The following is a 22205-nucleotide window of genomic DNA, read 5'->3' on the forward strand; positions in this document are numbered from 1 at the left end:
GCCTGAATCAGGGTATCAATAACCGAATCAGAGAAACCACGCTTTGATAGAATTAGGCATTCAATCTCCAAGCAGTTAGACGAAGAGAAATTAGATTTGGACCCTGTATTAGAAGGTCCTGCCTCATTGGCAGTGTCCATGGTGGCACAGATGACATGTCCACTAGGTCTGCATACCAGGCCCTGCGTGGCCACGCAGGCGCTAATAGAATCACCAAAGCCCTCTCCTGCTTGATTCTGGCAACCAGGCGAGGGAGGAGAGGAAACGGTGGAAAAACATAGGCCAGATTGAAGGACCAAGGCGCAGCTAGAGCATCTATCAGCACCGCCTGGGGATCCCGGGACCTGGACCCGAAAAGAGGAAGCTTGGTGTTCTGACGGGACGCCATACGATCCAATTCTGGAGTGCCCCATAGCTGAGTCAGCTGGGCAAATACCTCCGGGTGGAGTTCCCACTCCCCCGGGTGAAAAGTCTGACGACTTAGAAAATCCGCCTCCCAGTTGTTTACTACTGGGATGTAAATTGCTGAGAGGTGGCAAGAGTGATCCTCCGCCCACCTGATTATTTTGATTACTTCCATCATTGCTAAGGAACTCTTTGTTCCCCCTTGATGATTGACATAAGCTACAGTCGTGATGTTGTCCGACTAAAATCTGATGAATTTGGCCGCAGCTAGCTGAGGCCATGCCTGAAGCGCGTTGAATATCGCCCTCAGTTCCAGAATGTTTATCGGGAGAAGAGCTTCTTCCCGAGACCATAAGCCCTGAGCTTTCAGGGAGTCCCAGACTGCACCCCAGCCCAACAGACTGGCGTCGGTCGTTACGATGATCCACTTTGGTCTGCAAAAACACATTCCCTGAGACAGGTGATCCAGAGACAACCACCAGAGAAGAGAATCTCTGGTCCCCTGGTCCAGCTGTATTTGAGGAGACAAATCTGCATAATCCCCATTCCACTGTCTGAGCATGCATAGTTGCAGTGGTCCGAGATGTATCCGTGCAAAAGGGACTATGTCCATTGCCGCTACCATTAATCCAATTGTCTCCATGCACTGAGCTACAGATGGCCCGAGGAATGGAATGAAGAGCTCGGCAAGTAGTTAAGAGTTAACTTTCTGACCTCCGTCAGAAATATTTTCATTACTACTGAGTCTATTAGTGTTCCTAGGAAGGGAACTCTTGGGAGGGGGGAGAGAGAACTCTTTTTGATGTTCACCTTCCACCCGTGAGACCTCAGAAAGGCCACTACAATTTCCGTGTGAGACTTGGCTCTTTGGAAAGTCGACGCCTGAATTAAGATGTCGTCTAGATAAGGCGCCACTGCTATGCCCCGCGGTCTTAGCACCGCCAGGAGGGACCCCAGCACCTTTGTGAAAATTCTGGGAGCAGTGGCCAACCCGAAAAGGAGAGCCACAAACTGATAATGCTTGTCCAGAAAGGCGAACCTGAGAAACTGGTGATGATCTTTGTGGATAGGAATGTGTAGATACGCATCCTTTAGAGCCACGGTAGTCATATATTGACCCTCCTGGATCATTGGTAAGATTGTCCGAATGGTCTCCATCTTGAATGATGGGACTCTGAGGAATTTGTTTAGAATTTTGAGATCCAGGATTGGTCTGAAAGTTCCTTCTTTTTTGGGAACCACAAACAGGTTTGAGTAAAACCCCAGCCCTTGTTCCGCAATTGGAACTGGGTGGATCACTCCCATGGTATGTAGGTCTTCTACACAGCGTAAGAAGGCCTCTTTCTTTGTCGCGTCTGTAGACAGACGAGAAATATGGAACCTTCCCCTTGGAGGGGATTTCTTGAATTCTAAAAGATATCCCTGGGAAACAATCTCTAAGGCCCAGGGATCGTGTACGTCTCTTGCCCAGGCCTGAGCGAAGAGAGAGAGTCTGCCCCCTACTAGATCCGGTCCCGGATGTGGGGCAACCCCATCATGCTGTCTTGGAGGCAGCTGCAGGCTTCTTGGCCTGTTTACCCTTGTTCCAGCCCTGGTAAGGTTTCCAGGCTGCCCTGGGTTGTGAAGTGTTACCCTCTTGCTTTGCAGCAGGGGATGATGAAGCGAGATCGCTCCTGAAATTCCGAAAGGAACGAAAATTATTCTGTTTGTTCTTCGTCTTGAAGGACTTGTTCTGGGGGAGAGCATGGCCTCCCCCCAGTGATTTCTGAAATAATCTCTTTCAATTCAGGCCCAAAGAAGGTCTTTCCTTTGAAAGGGATGTTCAATAGTTTGGATTTTGACGACACATCGGCCGACCATGACTTTAGCCACAACGCCCTGCGCGCTATGGCGAAACCTGAATTTTTTTTGCCGCTAACTTAGCTAGTTGGAAAGCGGCATCTGTGTTAAAAGAATTAGCCAGCTTAAGACCCTTAATTCTGTCCATAATATCCTCATATGAGGTCTCCGTCTGGAGCGCATCTTCCAGCGCCTCGAACCAGAAAGCAGCTGCAGTAGTTACAGGAACAATGCACGCTATAGGTTGGAGAAGAAAACCTTGTTGAGCAAAAATATTCTTAAGTAAACCCTCTAATTTTTTATCCATAGGGTCTTTAAAAGCACAACTGTCCTCAATTGGTATGGTTGTGCGTTTAGCAAGTGAAGAAACAGCCCCCTCCACCTTAGGGACCGTCTGCCACGAGTCCCGCGTGGAGTCAGATATGGGGAACATTTTCTTAAAAACAGGAGGGGGAACAAACGGAATACCTGGTCTATCCCACTTCCTAGTTACTATATCCGCAATCCTCATAGGGACCGGGAACACATCAGTGTAAACAGGAACTTCTAGGTACTTGTCCATTTTACACAATTTCTCTGGAACCACCAAAGGGTCGCAGTCATCCAGAGTAACTAATACCTCCCTGAGTAATAAGTGGAGGTGTTCTAGTTTAAATTTAAAAGCCAACGTATCTGAGTCTGTCTGAAGAGCAACCTTTCCCGAATCGGAAATTTCTCCCTCAGACAGCACATCCCTCGCCCCCATTTCAGAGCGTTGTGTATATCGGATACGGCTACCAAAGTGTCAGAATGCTCAGAATCTGTTCTTAAAACAGAGCTATCACGCTTTGTAGGTAACACGGGCAGTTTAGATAAAAACACTGAGAGGGTATTATCCATAACTGCCGCCAAGTCTTGTAAGGTAAAAGAGTTAGACGCACTAGAGGTGCTAGGCGTCACTTGATCGGGCGTAACTGGTTGTGACACTTGGGGAGAGGTTAACGGGCTAACCTCATTACCTTCTGTCTGAGAATCATCTTGGGCCACATTTTTAAGTGCAACAATATGTTCTTTAAAGTGTATAGACATATCAGTACAAGTGGGACACATTCTGAGAGGGGGTTCCACCATGGCTTCTAAACACATTGAACAAGGATTTCCCTTAGTGTCAGACATGTTTAACAGACTAGTAGTAAGACAAACAGGCTTAGAAATCACTTTAATCAAGTAAAAACACAATTTGCAAAAAACGTTACTGTGCTTTTAAGAGATAAAAAAAGGCACACAATTTTCCAAAACAGTGAAAAATGCAGCAAACTTTTTGAAATTTTCACAGTATGTACCTAAAGCATTGGTAAGATTGCACAACTAGCAAGAAAAACGATTAACCCCTTAATGCCCAAACCGGATCAATAGCAAGCTAACAAGGAACCAGATTTGTGGGGAAAAAGCTTCTTATAGGCCCTCAAACTGCAGCAGGACCCTCCATGTGAAACAGCCTGAAGATCTAGTCAATCTAACTGCGCATCTGAGGCGCGAAATTAGGCCCCTCCCACCTTACTCCGGTGCTGTGAAGCTTAAAGAAACACTCCTAAGCGTTATAATAATAGCCATGTGGGTAACAACCCCTGAAAGAAACCCAAAGGAACCTTCAAAGTGTCTCAAAAAACAATATTTATTAGTAAAAACCGTTTGCCATAAAATAGTTTCAACCAGCATAAATTAGCCCTGTTATGTAAGCTTGGAATTCCATACTTAGTCTCTGAATAAAGCTTACCCTTCCCTCATGGGGATCTTATCAGTCCTTTTCTAGCATTATCACAGTGTTGTCTAGAAATAAATGACTGAACATACCTTATTGCAGCCTAACCTGCAAACCGTTCCCCCCAACTGAAGTTTTCTTGTACTCCTCAGTCCTTTGTGGGAACAGCAGTGGATTTTAGTTACAACATGCTAAAATCATCTTCCTCCCTGCAGAAATCTTCATCTCTTTTCTGCTAGAGAGTAAATAGTACACACCGGTACCATTTAAAATAAACTTTTGCTTGTAGAACAAAACTACAAATCTAACACCACATTCGCTTTACCCTTCCGAGAGGGACCCTATTTCTTAGAGCCGGCAAAGAGAATGACTGGGGGGTGGAGCTAGAGGGGGAGCTATATGGACAGCTCTGCTGTGTGCTCTCTTTGCCACTTCCTGTTGGGAAGGAGAATATCCCACAAGTAAAGGATGAATCCGTGGACTGGATACACCTTACAAGAGAAACATCTTTTTTTCTAAAGTAGCCAAAACCTCCTTTAACAGTACATAAAGGTGTTCAAGCTTAAATCTGAAGAACACTACTTTAGGCTCAGGAAAAGGAATTATACTGTCCGAATCTGAGATTTCACCCTCAGAAGCTCCCGACGTGTCTTCCTCATCAGATTTATGAGCAAGGGCAACTTGGGTAGCAGAACTTGGAACAGCAACCATACTGTCTGGATCTCTAGATTTCCTCTTGCGCTTTCCCTGTAACCTGGGAATGGCAGCCAATGCTGCAGAAGATACCTGGGCAGAAATTTCTACTTTCAAATAAATTCCCCCAGAAGTTAAAGAGGAAACGCAGGGCACTGCTTGTGACGTCATTGAGGCTTGGGACATTATAGGAGAAGGCTGTGGTATTACCTGAACAGCATCACCCTTAGAGACATTAGGCTCAACACCAAAAAACTTTTCTTTATTCTGCAAAGTTTTCTTGACACATGAGGAACAAAATTGCATAGGGGAAACAATCTGCGCTTCTAAACACAAAAGACATGGATTTAATAGAGCAAGTTCCTGCTCCATATCAGACATTGCCCAAATTTTCACTCTAAGAAAAAATATGTTCAAAAAGAAAATATACCTTTACATTTTTAACTGTAAAAAAAATAATTTATGCCATAAATGACTGATACTTCTCTTTACTCTCTCAGTCTTGCAAAGCTTAGCTTTAAGTATCAATCCCCAGCAAATAAAACAAATTCAAGTTACTAGAGCGGCTACGCTCCTAACGACCTCCTTAGGACACTCGACACCTCAGACTCGACTGAGGCGCCGACCTGTTCGGTGGCCTAGAACCGGAGTGAAAAACTGCCTAGAAGACTGCAGATTTGTGCAGCCCAACACCGCTCCAGAGTACAGGGAAGCCGCTCACGTGACCGGACTTCGTCTTTACTGCGCCACAGTTTTGAAGGCGCGAAAACATACATCCTGGTACGTCACAAATAAGAGTGCTAACAAAAACAGAGCCTCCTGAGCTGTAAACTGCTCCTAAGTGAAAGGCGACTGAACCACAGGCAGATATACATCAACTGACTGACAAGTTTGTACATTCAAACATACTCTCTCAGTCCCACAGGGTCTTATTAATAAAAAACCTCTCATGTAAATAAAACGGAGCCCATAAAATAAGCCTTTCAGAGTCATGCCAGTCTAGCACATGCTTTCCAGTACCTCCCTCATGCCCAATGTAATCCTAACCACAGGATTATCTATGTCCCAAAATCATTAAGCAGGATCTCTGAAGTTGCTAAGTGCAATGTCTCCCCACCTGGAAGAGAAAGCACTTAACTGCTAAATCTGCTGTCCGGCATGTAGACAGTTACAAAGTATGAGAGGACACAGTTTCTCACAGAGACCTGTAAAAAAGAAAGAACACAGTAAGCCTACTCTGGCTTTCTATACTAGGGCAGCAAACTGTTAGGAAAACGCAGCAAGGACCACCTTACAAGTTCCTAAATGCTTTAAAGTCACACCTACCCGACTGCAAAGATTTACGTGGATTACGGCTAGACACCAAAACTTTCTTGTAGCGAAAAATAAAATTTTTCTTCAGACACCAAAACTTCACCTCCTCCATGCACTGAAGGCAAAGAGAATGCCTGAGAATTATGGTTAGGGGAGTGACACTTAACAGCTTTGCTGTGGTGCTCTTTGTCTCCTCCTGCTGGCCAGGAGTGATATTCCCAACAGTAATTGATGACGTAGTGGACTCATCATATCTTTGGAAAGAAAATGGTTCAAAAGAGACCAGCAGTAAAGAACCAAATATAAAAGGATTACAGCAAGTTCTGCAATACAACAGCTATAACTTTTTTTTAGGCTCAAGCTCACACTTTAATATATCACTACACAAATTCTGAAACAAAATGGCTTCTAGGTATGTGATTAGAAGAATATCTGTGCTTTGAGTTCCTTCACAACAGTTATACAATGCAACAGAAAGATGATGATATTCAATCTGCGGAAAACTTCACCACATGCATCAGTGTTATAGAGGAACCCGGCTGCTATTTGGCCAACACACTGTATTATACTTGAAATCAGATAGTTGCTGTAATGGCACATTATTCTGCTACTGCAAGTCTCTATTACAATCTGCCTCCTGTGTTGATTTCATAAGCATATCTCCCAAATTACACAAAACACCGTTCAAAACTTACACTGTACTTTCCAAAAACAATTTGTATGTGAAACCACAAAAATTTATTTCTTTTTTTATAATGAAAATATTACGGAGTGCCACAGTGTTCACATAGTTATTTTAGTACAAAGATATGCATTCTGGGAAATACAGTCAGAAAAATGTAGAAAATTAATGTGGTTCCTAGGTCAAAAAAAAAAATTAGTACAAAAAAATAAATGCTTCATATAACCAAAATTAAAGAACAAGGAGAGGTAATAGTAAATTATAAATACTTCAAAACGTTAGTATCTTGCTCTGCCAATATTTGTGGTTAAGCATTTACTAACATCTGCAAAGCCTTCTAGATTACTGCAGAAAACGCAGATTCCAATGAGGTCACAAAACTATCATCTTCTTACGATTTCTGAAAGTGGTAAGACGGCAGCAGTTTCCTAGAATGTCAGTTATGCAAAATAACCTAGAGAGATGTTACGAAATGAATTCCCATCCTCTGCATGAACCTGTACATACCTATCGGCTTACTGTGTTACCTACAATGTATGTACGTTTACATACCAAGAAGTAGCTTGTTAATATGTTCTTAAAGGAAAGTATTAAATACAAAGTTAAAAAAAAACAAAAGTTGTAAATAAAATGGTAAAGTTATTTTGGGTACTAATTTAGTGCTGCTCTCTAAAACAAATGAACATTCAAACATGCACTTTAACCGAAAAACCTTCAAGCCTCATTATTTATCTGCAATTTTCAAACAAGAAAGTATCCAGTTTGTCCATTTATTTTGTAGTCCTTTTAAAACAATCACTAAAGTGCATCTACGTTTTGTTTGACTTCCTCCTCTTCTTGGCCTTCTTTATACAAAAATGTCAGAAGGAAGAGGGCCACATCCATTGAAGCCCAGTACGCTGTATGGGAAGTCACAGCTGATAAGTATCTACTTTCCACAAGACCTTCTCTTAACTCAAAGTCAATCCGGTGCTCCAACTCCACTGGAACAAGAAATAAAAAAAAGTGACATTAGCCCAGCTAATACAAACAATACATAAATATGATATAGCCTGTATGCAACAACTAAATACAAAAGCTCACCAGCTAATTTACCGCTGTGTTTTCATACCAAAAACGGCAACGTACATGGCAATTTAATTAAATTCAAACAAGCTAAATTATGAAGCATGCAGGATTTTAGAAACGGCCTTAGAAATGTGCTAACAACTTTTACTCCATCATATTTTAAAACATTCAAACTGGACAGAACATGCCATGACAGGTTTTAGGCTTACATGGGAGGAGCCACTAATGCCAGCTTACCTAAAGTGACTTTCAGATGATAGGTGGTAAACCTGTTTTAATAGGTGGGTTTTCAAAGAGAGCTTGAAACCTTTAGTTGGATGCGGTCTAAGGAACCAGTGTAGTCGGTTGCACAAGGTAGGAATAGCCCGTGAGAAGTCTTGGAGGGGGCAAAGGGAAGCATCAATAATAGGAGTGTCCAAATGTAGGTTAGAAGTTGATTTAAGAGGGTGTTTCAGGGAGTATTTGAGATAAGTGAAGAAATATAGTTGGGTATTAGATTGTTGATAGCACTGTCCATGGGTACAAGTCATGTAAGTAACACAATGATACAATACTTGTAAGAGACCAGATAAAATGTGGCAAATACAGGAGGAATTGAGGCTGAAGCATAGATGATAGATTGGAGGGGAGGAGACAGGCGTTGGGTAAAACACTTAGGATTAGGTTGCAGTAGTCAATACAAGAAAAAACGAGGAGGTGATTTATTTTGTGTCTTGGGTAAGGTAAGGGTACATTTTAGAGACGTTCCATGGGTACCCATGGTAGAGCGCTTCTCTCTTTGTTTGGTACCCATGGCAGGATTTGTATATATGGAGTGAAGGCAAGTTCAATGTAAGGTGAAATGACAAGATAACAGACCTGATTTAGTGTTTTGAATACTGAGTTTTCCAAAGCAAGAAACATATCAGGTGTGGGGTGTATATGAGAGAATGAATAATTTTTTTGTTCCTGTATTGGGTTTACTGTGTAATTGTTTACTAGTTTTCCTGTTAACCCTTTAAGGACACAGCTTTCAGTTTGCTCAATTGTTTTATGACGGAAAAATTCAGTCATATGTCCTTAAGTTATCTGAAAATAGTAAAAAAAAAAGTAAATAGTGTTGTCTATCTTTGGATTGCAGAGTTGTATTGTAGACTAAAATATTATGTTTATAAATGTAAAAACATAAATTATGCTTACCTGATAATTTAATTTTCTTCTGATGGAAAGAGTCCACAGCTGCATTCATTACTTTTGGGAATTAAGAACCTGGCCACCAGGAGGAGGCAAAGACACCCCAGCCAAAGGCTTAAATACTCCTCCCACTCCACTCATCCCCCAGTCATTCTGCCGAGGAACAATGAACAGTAGAAGAAATATCGGGGTGAAAGGTGCCAGAATAATAAGGACGCCCCACATAAAATTAGGGTGGGGAGCTGTGGACTCTTTCCATCAGAAGAAAAGGAAATGATCAGGTAAGCATAATTTATGTTTTTCTTCTTAAATGGAAAGAGTCCACAGCTGCATTCATTACTTTTGGGAAAACAATACCCAAGTTATAGAGGACACTGAATGCCAAGACGGGAGGGTACAATAGGCGGCCCATACTGAGGGCACCAGGCCTGAACCTCTACCCAATAAAAAAATCCTGCTTCGTCCGAAGTCGAGAAATTTTTATTTAAAAGGAAAAGCCCCAGTGACACTGACTCGCAGCCAGTCCAGAGCCAAATTAGAGACTGCAAAACCGACTCCACCAACAGTCCACCAAGAGACACCGTCGCCCAACAGACGGTCCCCCACCACTCACCCCACACAAACGAAGGGTAAACCAGCCGAAATCCCCGAAGGGAACAAGGCAAAGGAGGACAGAGGAAACCGAAAAGTCCTTCAATGCAAAAAACAGCACTTCCAAGAGTGGGCCCAAATGAATCCAAACAGGGAAGGAGGCCACGCATATACCAAGCCAAACCCGGGATAAAACCGGGCACGGAGACCGAAAATACATCTCCCCAACATACTGCAAGCATGGAACACAACCAAAGAGGCAAAGTCCTCCCAGTGCCTGCCCATAGAATACCCAAGTATTCGACCATGAAAGCGTGTAATAGACCCAGGCGAAACCCCAAGTTTGAGAACACAGAAGGAGCTAAAACATGAATGTTCTTGTAAAGCGCGGCTAATCCCTCTCAAGGGACTCAAGGCGCTGCTCATCTTATCAACCTCGAAAGGAAGAAGGCTGAGTAGACCACGCTGGGGATCGAACTTGCAACCCTCAGTTTGCTACAGTGCAGAGTAGGAACAGTGCATTCGTATGCGGAGCTAGCTGTCCAGATAGCTGCAAGGAAGAAGCAGTCATCAAGAAACAGACCGCACAAACAGCCCCCGAGAGAGGGCACGCTCCAGGCAACCTAAGCCGCCATACCTACTCACAGGCCCCTAAAAAGGGGAACACAAAGCCTCCATCGAGGCCCCCCGAGGAGAAATTACCCTCAGAACTCGAAGGAAGAAGAAACCGTCTCCTGTCAAAGGAGCAAAGAGAAAGGAAAACCCATCTTCTAGCAGACTGAGCTATCAGAATAGACTCAGCAAGCTCACACATCCCAAAGGATACTGTGACCCATAGACCGCTCAGGCATCCTGACCTGCAGACCCAGCTGGGCCACCAATACAAGGGAACAAAGAATCCCAAAACTGGTATAGGAAGGAGCGTAAAGATGGCAGAGCCATCCCCCCAGAGTACAAGTATAACCCAACTCTGAAAACAGACAAGGCCATAGACCCAAGGATCTATCAAAACAAGGCCCCACAGTCTGACATGGAACCAGCAAGATTCCAGGTGGAACCAAGGCCACCCTCCACTTCACGACAAGGAGAATCCCATAGTACGGACCCCCTGAAGAAGCGAATATCCCCTAAAGAAAAAGAGAAGAGGCCGTTAGGACAATAACCGTCCTCAAGGCCTGAAGCCACCGGCTAAACGGGGGAAGAACCCCCCCCCACAAATGTCCTAGAAAGGACCCCCACACAAGTAGTTTGCCCAACAGAGGCACAGCCAACCCATTTGCCTGAAGAAGAAAATCCACGGGTACCCTGGCAAACTAACAGGGGAATGCAACCCTAAGGCACACCAGAAGACTGGAATCCAGCGCCAGCAGCTGGGTAGAAACCTATCACCCCAGATGACATGGGTTACTCTGTGACAAGGAGTAATAAATACTCCGATAGACCGGGCCAACCCTGACCCGGTCGGGTAGATGGACCAGTCCTGAGATCCAAACAACCCAAAACTGGGACAGGAGCAAAGCCCCAAAAAGAGGAAGACTCAGGAAGAAAAAACAAATCCGGGTACCTTAGTAGTTCAGGCAACTATACCCTGGAACTTAACACCCCGACTGGCCAAAAAGCAAGACAAAAGGAATGGAGCATATCCAGAAAATCCGGACAGCGCAGAGAACTTGAAAGCTCCGACCAAATGAAGGAACCATTCCTAGATAAAGTTCAACTCTCCAAGGACCAAGGCTAAAAGTCAAATGAAGATACTTCACAAGGCCACAGGACAACAGAAGGGATACCTCGAAGTTCCCAAAACCTTACTAGCAGGGTTAGTCTCCCCATCACCTCCAAACAGGCAGAGGACACAGGGGAGAGAAAAGGTGATAAAACTTCACAGCTCCAGGAAAACTCGAGCTAAACAAGTCCCCACAGGGATCAACCAACGTCCGGAACACAGATCCCCAAAAGGAGCTCTAACCCACCCAGGACAATGGAAAAAGACCCAAGGTCTCATAACTCAGACAGACCTTATGTGGCCTAGAGTAAGAGCCATATCTAGATATACTAGAAACAGCTGACACGCACCGCATTAAAGGTGTCAAAATCTACAATAGGTTTCAAAATACAAAACCTTCCGCATGCTGGACAACTATCCATACAAGCTGTTGGATCTAGCCCCATAGGACCATCGAGAAGCCTAAAAACTGAAGGCCAAACCACTCAACCAGTGGCAATGGAGCACAACGCCAGCCAGCCCCCCCCACATGGAGGAGGAACTCTAGGTTCTGATGAAATCAGATGTCAGACGCAGCGGAACCCTCCCCTGCCTGGTCATCCATGACTGAAGGCTATAAGGACTGAAACAATCATTTTCCGCCTCGTGAACCCACAGGTCCTCTCGAATACTTAGTTGAACATAAAAAACAATGATAACTTGAGCACTCAGCGCTACTACCGATCCAGCAGAAACAGCGCCAGGTATCTTAACAGCCACAAACCAAACAAACCCGACAGGACCAGCCTGTACTCGGGGTTCTAACCGGCAAGCTGCATAAATTCTCCCACATAGGGGAAAAAGGAAAACACACATTATAAAACAAAGGACTAACATGTCCAAACAATTTCCGAAGAAGTAACAAAGAGTATCGATCCCAGATGGCTCCCGAAGGAAGCAAACACAAATAAAAGACATCCCATCGGATACAAAATAAAAGGTAGAAGGTTAACAGCCAAAAGACACAGGCCTGCCCGCAGGACCAGCCAAACGGAGCCCTATCTTACAAAAAAACTGGGAAAGATCTCAAACAAATGACAAACCAGAGATAACCCCACATGTCTTAATGAGGTGCACCATTCAAATTATCAGACTGAAAGTCCCCATATCTGTTAACGATAGGGTCATTCAATAACTGAAAAAAGATGTCTAAGAAACACGCTAAGGCGCGCAATCCTGTAACGAAAGGCACAACATTCCGGAACAGTTACACGCACGAGTAACTGTAGAGGCCCACCTCAAGGCAGAAGACCCGAGACAACAGGGCAAGAGCACAATCTTAAATTAACATCTGGACTCTGCAGACCATCGCTAACATTATTTGGAAGTGAAAACGTGATGCAACCTCTGGGGGGGGGGGGGGGAAACACTCCACCCCGCATGGAGGAACCACAGACTGGGTTACCCGCATGTGTAGAAGTATGAATTGGTAGGGAACTCGCCTCCTGGAGGACTGGGCCCCCAGAGACAGATGGCTCAGCAGTCCCCTGATTCCCCGAGCCCAAGAATCCAGGCGCTCTCATATGGCATATGGAACAAAACTGGTCAACATGTGTCAACGAGGCCAATCCGGAGTCATCACCGGACACAGAATCTGAAATTAAAATAGTCTTGGTATCAGAATCCTCCATACATCAGAATCCTCCATAACTGGTTAGAGGAAATATCAATATGGACTAAACTATTAAAACAAAAATGGCACCTGACACCCACAATGGCTGGGGCACTCACCACCTCCTATGACCAGACCCCTGCGGACTAGAATATCTCCTTTGCCACACAGTCAGGAATGCAGAAGAGGGGAACAAAGCGTAACCACGCCCAAACACAAGGTGAACCATACAGTCCAAAAAAGCGCACCCAACCAAAAGGCTGCGTCAATTCCAAAGGCCTCAAAGTTCCAACCACGAGCCCATAAACATCACACATAAGCAGGTTGAATCACATAACAAACATGATTATAAACCCCCCTGTTCAATAACCCCCAAGGAGATATTAACCCTCGATTCCAAGATACTAACAGAGACTCACTGAGACCCTTATGTCATAGTTAGACCAGCAAAGGTATGGTAGCCATTAAATTCACATTACAGTACATTGACGATAAAGTAAAATGAAACGATCTTACCGGAATCTACGCTGTGGAACAGGAACACGGCCTTTCAAGTGTGACGAATAGTGGCATCACCTCTGCCATGGACTTGAGAGAAAAAAGCAGGCAGCGGAGCAAAGTTCAACAACGCTGATTGCTTGAGGAGCTATTAATATGAGTCGGGATGGTTTCGCAGAGAGACTCTCCCTGCATCTCCGAACTCTAACTTTCATCCAAGCCCTCACTGAGAGGCTGACAGGATTACTTAAAACTCTTGTCCCATGCCGAAGAGTACTACCCTCCATAAGAGACAAAAACAAAAATTAAAAATTCTGACACGTCTCTGCCAACCTGGGACGAAAGGAAAGAATGACTGGGGGGTGAGGGGAGTGGGAGGAGTTTTTAAGCCTTTGGCTGGGTTTGTCTTTGCCTCCTCCTGGTGGCCAGGCTCTTATTTCCCAAAAGTAATGAATGCAGCTGTGGACTCTTTCCATTTAAGAAGAAAATACTGAGAAACAGCAAATAACAATCACAAAATACTTTGGAATTACAACATTCCTGCCAAACAATCTCAGAAGAAGCGTAGTCATTCAACTAGCGGAGCTTCAGAAATATGTAAGATTAACTCAACACTGCTGCCTTGCATGGGCCTTCACATGATAGCTGTTTCAAATGACTAAATAGAAACTGCCCTTATAAAAAGAGCCTTGTTAAAATGATGTATGTATACAAGCTATGTGTATATCCAGGACTACAGGATAGTGGTTCTGCTGTAAAATAACACACTATTCTTCAAACTACTAATAGAGAAATAATATACATGGAAACAAGTAAAAAGCAGCATCTACATGATAGTATTTAGTATGTAATCATCTAAAGTTAACCTTTAAAAACTTTGCTAAGCATTAAGCCGGCAATCTTAAAGTTTGTAGCACAACCTGTACTACACAAGAGGGTACAGGAGAGGCAAAAATCTATAGTGACTATTAACATGCTGGAAGACTCCCAACATGGACCTATACTGCTCCTGCAAAGCACTTATACTGTCCCATGGATTTTAAAGTAATAAAAACCCAGAAAGTAAGACCACAGCCCATAGACTACAAAGAGCTAAGCAAGGGGAAAAACCAGAGCATTGAGGGTCTGCATGTCATTACCCTAAACCATCTCCACAGAGTCCTAACAAATGTTGCAGTGGCTGAATCCTTACAGCAGGAGTAATAAGAGAGGTAACAAACTTTTTTTTTTTTTACTTTACGTGTACAAAAACATAAAATTATGCTTACCTGATAATTTAATTTCCATCGAGGGGAGGAGATTCCATGGCATTCATTACTGTTGGGAATCAAGAACCCGGCCACCAGGAGGAGGAAAAGACAACCCAGCCGAGGGAACCAGGAACAGTAGGAGAAATATCAGCGTAAAAAAAGGTACCAGAAGAGTAATAACTTTAGGTCCGCCCATAGGAGACACGGGCGGGAGCCGTGGACTCTCCTCCCCTCGATGGAAATGAAATGATCAGGTAAGCATAATTTATGTTTTCCATCTAAAGGGGAGGAGAGTCCACAGCTTCATTCATTACTGTTGGGAACATATACCCAAGCTCTAGAGGACACTGAATGAAACCGGGAGGGTAAAAAGGCGGACCCTAACCCGAGAGCACCACAGCCTGCAAAACCTCTCCCAAAAACAGCTTCCGCAGAAGCAAACACGTTAAATTTGTAAAACTTTGTAAAAGTGTGTAAGGAGGACCAGGTAGCCGCCTTACAAATTTGCTCCATAGAGGCCTCATTCTTGAAGGCCCAAGACCAAGCCACAGCTCTAGTGGAATGAGCTGTAATCCTCTGAGGAGGCCTATGTCCCGCTGTCTCATAAGCCAAGCGAATCATACTCCTCAACCAAAAAGACAAAGAAGTAGCAAAGGTTCCACAAAAAGACGTAGACTGTCTGAAATCCTTGGTAGCCTGAAGATAAAACTTCAAGGCACGAACCACATTCAGGTTATGAAGTATCTACACCACAAAAGGGTGAGCGCTAATAAATAGCTAGTGATAACCTCAATGATATAGAAGCATGTGAATACAATTAGAATTGCCAGCAAGTTGGCATGTTAAAGGAAAGTTCAATTTCAGATTAAGAAGTGTATCTTCCCAACGATGGCAGCTTCCTCCTCACCAACAATGGTCCAGAGATGCTATATAAAAGACAAAACAAAGGGGCGCCTCATGTGTAGTATCATCAAATAAGCATAAAGCCACAGAAAAAAGCCAAATGGGTACTCACAAGGCTCTGGAGCACACCTATGTGCTTGTAGGGACAGACAGCAGATTTTATCAGGTGTGACAGCTCACCCACAGAGGATATCAGTCATTAATTGTAGTAGGAAAATAAAACACAGGAAAATCACCAAATTGTGCAGATCACAAAGGATATGGTGTTTGACTTAGCACAAAGAAAGATTGGGTACTCACATATTAGATGAGCACACTTATGTGCTAGTAGGAGCAAGCTGGCATATTATGGTAAGGTGTGTCAGCTCACTACCAAGGGACTTTTCCTTAGGATGCAATATCCAAAAGTGGCAGACTTCAGTGTGTTAAGTTCCACTCCAAGCAGGTGCAGGCAGGTAAAATCACTAACAAGAGTATTTTTTAAAAATTAAAAAGTTCTATTTATTAAAAACAAATTAAAATACATAAACAAAGGAGTGAACTAGGGGCATACAGTCAAGCCCTGTGTAAATGCAACGCGTTTCTCGGCTCATACGCCGTTTCCTCAGGCATATTTTTTACCCTGCTACTGTCCTGCTTTATATACCTACTAACTAGTGCTAACTAACATTTTTCCTCTCTATCCTAAGGGTGTGTACCCTTAATTGGTAACCTTCAACACCTGACTGTTTCAGTGTTTATTTGCAAAGGTATCAGTCTAGTGTGTTAAAATAAAACAAAGGTATAAAGTGAAAATCTATACAGCAATTCATATCCATAATCTCTAAACATGTGGAAACAATGTAATCATGAATATAAAACATTCTTTCACATTCATATTATACAATGTATGATATATTCACAGCATTTTCCTACCATATACAGTTCATCATCAACAACATATTCCAAATTATTTTATATTTCAACATTTGTAATTCATAATGTATATCTCCAAAATTTTATATGATGTTAGTTTGTTTGCACATTATGCATCGTTTAACAGACCTGGGACACACCCCTTGAAAAGTCTGTTGAATGTTGTTTGTCTCAAGGGGAGAGGTATAAAGGAAACATTTTATAATGTTATGTTTTGTTTTCCTCTAAAGGGACACAATAGTGCATAAGGAAAATGCTCTAAAGTGTTAGTGCGCTGTTGCTTATATATATCTATATGTGTAACCCCTGCAGAGGAGTTCAACAAATAGTAATCTCCAGGGCAGTAATGCATGACTGGGAGCTAGCATAAAGTGAGCCAATGGCAAGAGGCATCTATGTGCAACCACCAATCAGCAGCTAGCTCACAGTAGTGCACAGCCTCTGCTGAACCTACCTAGGTATGCCCTTTAACCAAAGATGTCAAGTGAACAAAGTAAACTAGACCAAAAAAAATGATGATCTGATCTTAGATGATCTGATCTTCATATGGAATGGTACCTTAGAGAATGCAATATTATTTTTGGATAGTCTTAATTCAAACAATATGGGTATATTATTTACTCATAACATACAAAAAGAAACAATTGAATTTTTAGATGTAAATCTAAGGTGGACTTGTATGGGGGGTGTTGAGTCTTCCACCTATTTCAAGGAGGTAGATAGCAATAATTTCCTCCATTTCTCGAGTAATCATTTGAATAGCTGGAAGACCAACATCCCCTATAGTCAGTTCAGACGTATTAGAAGAAACTGCAGCACTATGGCCTTATATGATAACCAATCTGAAATTCTAATTGAGAGATTTAAAGAAAAGGGCTATCCGAAAGACTTAGTTATTGATAGCTATATATGAAGGCTAGGAATGAAGATAGGAATGTTGTCCTTATGCCGGCGTCAGAAGAGCATGATATTTCTAAAGATGAGAAACAAACTAAGGGCCCTATATTCATTACACAATACAATTCAGAGCACAAACAAATTAGACCAATTTTAAACAGACATTGGCCTATCATTCTTAAAGACCCTATTCTCAAAAACAGCATAGAAAATAAAAATCCTAAAGTAGTATTTCGCAGAGCACCCACGCTTAAACAGAAACTTGCGCCAAGTAAAGTGGCAATTTCAAAGAAAAAGAATATACATGATCCAATTTATCAGGCCAATAAAGAGAGAACAGGAACCTATAGATGCAATAAAGCCAGGTGCCACATGTGTAAGCATATCACACATGGGAGCAAAGCTATAAAATGCCACACCACAGGAGAAATTATTGACATAAAAACAGAATTGACTGTGGCACCTGTTATGTAATCTATGTGCTGACGTGCAAATGCGGACTGCAATATTTGAGCCGCACGTGCAGGAATATTCGAACTAGGTGGAGCGAGCATTGGAGAAATATAAAAGCTTGCAGCATGAAACATAATATATCAAGACACAGCACAGTCCAACACAATGGTGACCACCAAACATATCGAATTACCCCTCTGGAATACATTGCCCCCAGAGCGGGTGTGAATAGATATACTCGGTTACGCCAGAGAGAGACATTTTGGATTTACATATTCCAAACATTGTATCCCTCTGGTTTAAATGAAGTAATCGATCTAGCCAGGACCGTCTTTAACACAGGGCAAAAGGGGCAGCTGCCCAGTCTCTGTTGAGGGGCCCAAGAGTCCTAAAAAAAAAAAAAAATTTTTTTTTTTTTTTTTATGGTTCATACCAGACTGCTGATGTGACATGGGGAACACACACATTCAGTCCTAATACTGTCACAGTCAAAAGTATTCTGCTTATATATAACTGTGCCAGACCGTGCCGTTGTCATGTGACATGCCAAGCTAGTGCCATGTGCTGTTTTAGATGTGCACTGTGCAGCACTGAATCCAAAGCCCTAACTCGGCATCCAGCCATTTCCCACTGCATCAGAAAAGGTCCTACTGGGGTAGGAGTGGCAGACTCTTGTGAGTGATTTTACCTGCCTGCACCTGCTTGGAGTGGAACTTAACACACTGAAGTCTGCCACTTTTGGATATTGCATCCTAAGGAAAAGTCCCTTGGTGGTGAGCTGACACACCTTACCATAATATGCCAGCTTGCTCCTACTAGCACATAAGTGTGCTCATCTAATATGTGAGTACCCAATCTTTCTTTGTGCTAAGTCAAACACCATATCCTTTGTGATCTGCACAATTTGGTGCTTTTCCTGTGTTTTATTTTCCTACTACAGTTAATGACTGATATCCTCTGTGGGTGAGCTGTCACACCTGATAAAATCTGCAGCCTGTCCCTACAAGCACATAGGTGTGCTCCAAAGCCTTGGGAGTACCCATTTGGCTTTTTTCTGTGGCTTTATGCTTATTTGATGATACTACATGAGGCGCCCCTTTGTTTTGTCTTTTATATAGCAGGTTATGAAGTAACCTCTCCTTAGAAGAAGGAGGGTTAGGACACAAAGAAGGAACAATGATTTCCTGATTGATGTTACGGTTAGACACCACCTTGGGGAGAAACCCCAACCCAGTGCGTAGTACAGCCTTATCCGCATGAAACACCAGATAAGGAAGGTCACATTGCAAGGCAGCTAGCTCAGATACTCTGTGTGCCGATGCAATAGCCAACAGGAAGAGAACCTTCCAGGACAAAATCTTAATGTCTTATGGAATGCATAGGTTCAAACGGAACCCTCTGCAGTACCTTAAGGACTAATTTTAGGCTCCAAGTCTGCCTAAAGACAGGTCTGATTCTAGACAGAGCCTTAACAAAAGATTAGATGTCAGGGAGCTCAGCGAATCAAGACTGATAATGCCAAGATCTGTCCCTTCAAGGAACTAGCGGCAAGACCCTTCTTCAAACCATCTTGGAGAAAGGACAGAATCCTGGATACCTTCACCTTATGCCAAGGATATCCATGCTTCTCACACCAGGACAAGTAAGTCCTCCACACCTTATGGTAGATGCGACGAATGACTGGCTTCCTTGCCTGAATTAGAGTATCAATAACACTTTCAGAAAAGCCTCTCTTTGCCAAGACTAGGCATTTAATCTCCACGCAGTCAGCCTAAGAGAATCTAGATTTTGATGCTGAAAGGGGCCCTGTGACAGCAGATCCCTGCGACAGGGTAACCTCCATGGCGGAGAGGATGACATCCCTACCAGATCTGCAAATCACGTCCTCCGCAGCCACGAAGGAGCAATCAGAATGGCCGAGGCCCGCACCTGTTGGATGCATGCCACTATGCGAGGTAGAAGTGGTAATGGAGGAAAAATGTAAGTTAGGCTGAATCTCCAAGGAACCACTAAGGCATCTATCAGCTCTGCCTGGGGATACCTGGACCTCGACCTGTATCAAGGTAGTTTGCAATTGAGTCTGGACACCGTGAGATCTATCTCCGGCGTTCCCCATCTGTGAAAAATCTCCGCAAACACTTCAGGGTGAAGAGAATATTTCCCCGGATGGAAGGAATGTCTGCTGAGAAAGTCTGCATCCCAGTTGTCCACACCCGGAACGTGAATTGCTGAGAGCGAGCAGACGTGGGACTCTGAGACACCTCCCTCATCGCGAGGGAGCTCCTCGTACCCCCCCTGATGGATGATGTAAACCATCGAGGTAATGTTGTCGGTCTGGAATCTGATGAAAAAGACCGATCCCAGAGAAGGCCAAGCCTTCAGAGCATTGTAGATTGCTCGTAGTTCTAGGATGTTGATCGGAAGGAGAGACTCCTCCCTGGACCACCTTCCTTGGGCCATCCTGGCACCCCAAATAGCTTCCCATCCTGACAGACTGGCGTTCGTGGTCACAATCTCCCAGGATGGTCTCAAGAAGGATGTCCCCATGGACAGCTGCTCCGGACGACTCCACTAGGAGAGGGAGTTCTGAGTCCGAGCATCCAGGGATATCAGCTGTGATAGATCTGAATGATCGCCGCTCCACTGTCTCAACATGCACAATTGAAGAGGTCTGAGGTGGAACCTGGTGAATGGGTTGACATCTATGCTTGACACCATGAGACCTATCACCTCCATACATTGAGCTACCGATGGGCTTGAGGAGGACTGAAGGGCAAGACAGGTGGACGCAAGCTTCCTGAGCCGCTGATCTGTGAGAAATATCTTCATGGACATAGAGTCTATTATTGTGCCCAGGAACTCCACCCTGTTGCTGGGAATCAGGGAACTCTTTCCTGAGTTGATCTTTCAACCGTGAGATTGGAGCAGAAGAAGAAGAGCCCTTGAATGATCCTCTGCGAGGCTGACCGATGGCGCCTGAACCAGGATGTCGTCTAGGAAAGGCGCCACCGCAACGCCTCTTGCCACTGCAAGTAGCACCCCCAGTACCTTCGTAAAGACTCTCAGGGCCGTCGCCAGACCAAAGGGAAGGGCCACAAACTGGAAGTGTTGGTCCAGAAATGCAAATCTTAGGAACTTGTGGTCCCTGTGAATTGGCACATGAAAGTAAGCGTCCTTCAAATCTATAGTCATTATGAACTGTTCCTCTTGAACTAGGGGTGGAATAGATCTGATCGTTTCCATTTTGAACGATAGAACACTCAAACTTGTTTAAACACTTTAGGTCCAGAATCGGGAGGAACGTGCCCTCCTTCTTTGGAACCACAAAAAGGTTGGAATAGTACCCTAAACCCCTTCCTGCTAGGGGTACTTGTACGATAACCCCGAGAGAGACAAGAACTCTCACACACTCTAGAAAGGCCTCTCTCTTCTCCGGTCTTGAAGACAGGTTTGACAGGAGGAATCTGCCCTTAGGCGGATGGGATCTGAACCCTATCCTGTAACCATGGGAGACAACTTCTAGCACCCAAGGGTGCTGAACGTCCTGTAACCATGCATCTGAGAATAGAGATAATCTGCCCCCTACGAGATCCGGAGACCGGTCGGGGGCTGTCCCTTCATGCCGACTTTGTCTCTGGGGGCTTCTTGCTCTGCTTAGAGACTTATTCCAAGACTGAGCCGGCTTCCAAGATCCCTTAGACTGGTCCGCTTTCGTGGAGGGTTGCTGGCGCTGGGCCTTGTCCGCACGAAAGGGACGAAAAGTATATCCCTTAGGCTTAGCCTTCTTATCCTGCGGGAGGAAAGCTTCCTTGCCTCCCGTAACCGTGGATATAATCGAATCCAATCCTGGACTGAACAGGATCTTTCCTTGAAAAGGCAGGGACAACAGCCTCGCTCATGTCCGCAGACCAAAATTTTAGCCAAAGAGCCTTGCGTGCTAAAACAGAAAAACCTGACACCTTAGCAGTCAGGCAAATAATTTGCATATTGGCATCACAGATGAAAGAATTGGCGACCTACAGCGCCTTAATCTTTTCCTGTATCTCGTCGATGGAAGTCTCCCCCTCGACCATTTCACACAGGGATTCACACCAATATGTCGCAGCTCCAGCGACCACCGCAACGGCCGCTGCTGGCTGAAATACAAACCCTGTGTGCTGAAAAATCTTTCTCAAAATGTTTTCCAGCTTTTTATCCATGGGCTCTTTAAACGACAAACTATAGAAAAAGGGGAAAAGGGCGGCCCTAATCGCTCCCATTCATTCTTAATAATATTTGCCATCTTAACGGGAACCAGGAAGGACTGAGGCACTACCCTGTCCCCGTATACCTTGTCAAGCTTAGGAAACGCAGGTCCCTCCAGTATCTTAGGTTCCGGAACCTTTAGAGTAGCAAGCACCTGTTGTAGC

General features: G+C 43.9%; 1 protein-coding gene across 3 annotated transcripts in view; it reads right to left on the reverse strand.

The window, feature by feature from the left end:
- Positions 1-6707: 6707 nt before the first annotated feature.
- Positions 6708-22205, reverse strand: part of DDHD1 (DDHD domain containing 1) — a 428406-nt gene continuing 412908 nt past the window's right edge. For all 3 annotated transcript variants that reach the window (XM_053697596.1, XM_053697597.1, XM_053697595.1), the window contains one exon: positions 6708-7657. In XM_053697596.1, the coding sequence (XP_053553571.1) occupies positions 7473-7657 (185 nt within the window). In that variant the 3' untranslated portion in view covers positions 6708-7472. The remainder of the gene's footprint in view (positions 7658-22205) is intronic.

Source organism: Bombina bombina, chromosome 1, assembly GCF_027579735.1.
Source record: "Bombina bombina isolate aBomBom1 chromosome 1, aBomBom1.pri, whole genome shotgun sequence".
Classification (NCBI taxonomy): Eukaryota; Metazoa; Chordata; class Amphibia; order Anura; family Bombinatoridae; genus Bombina; species Bombina bombina.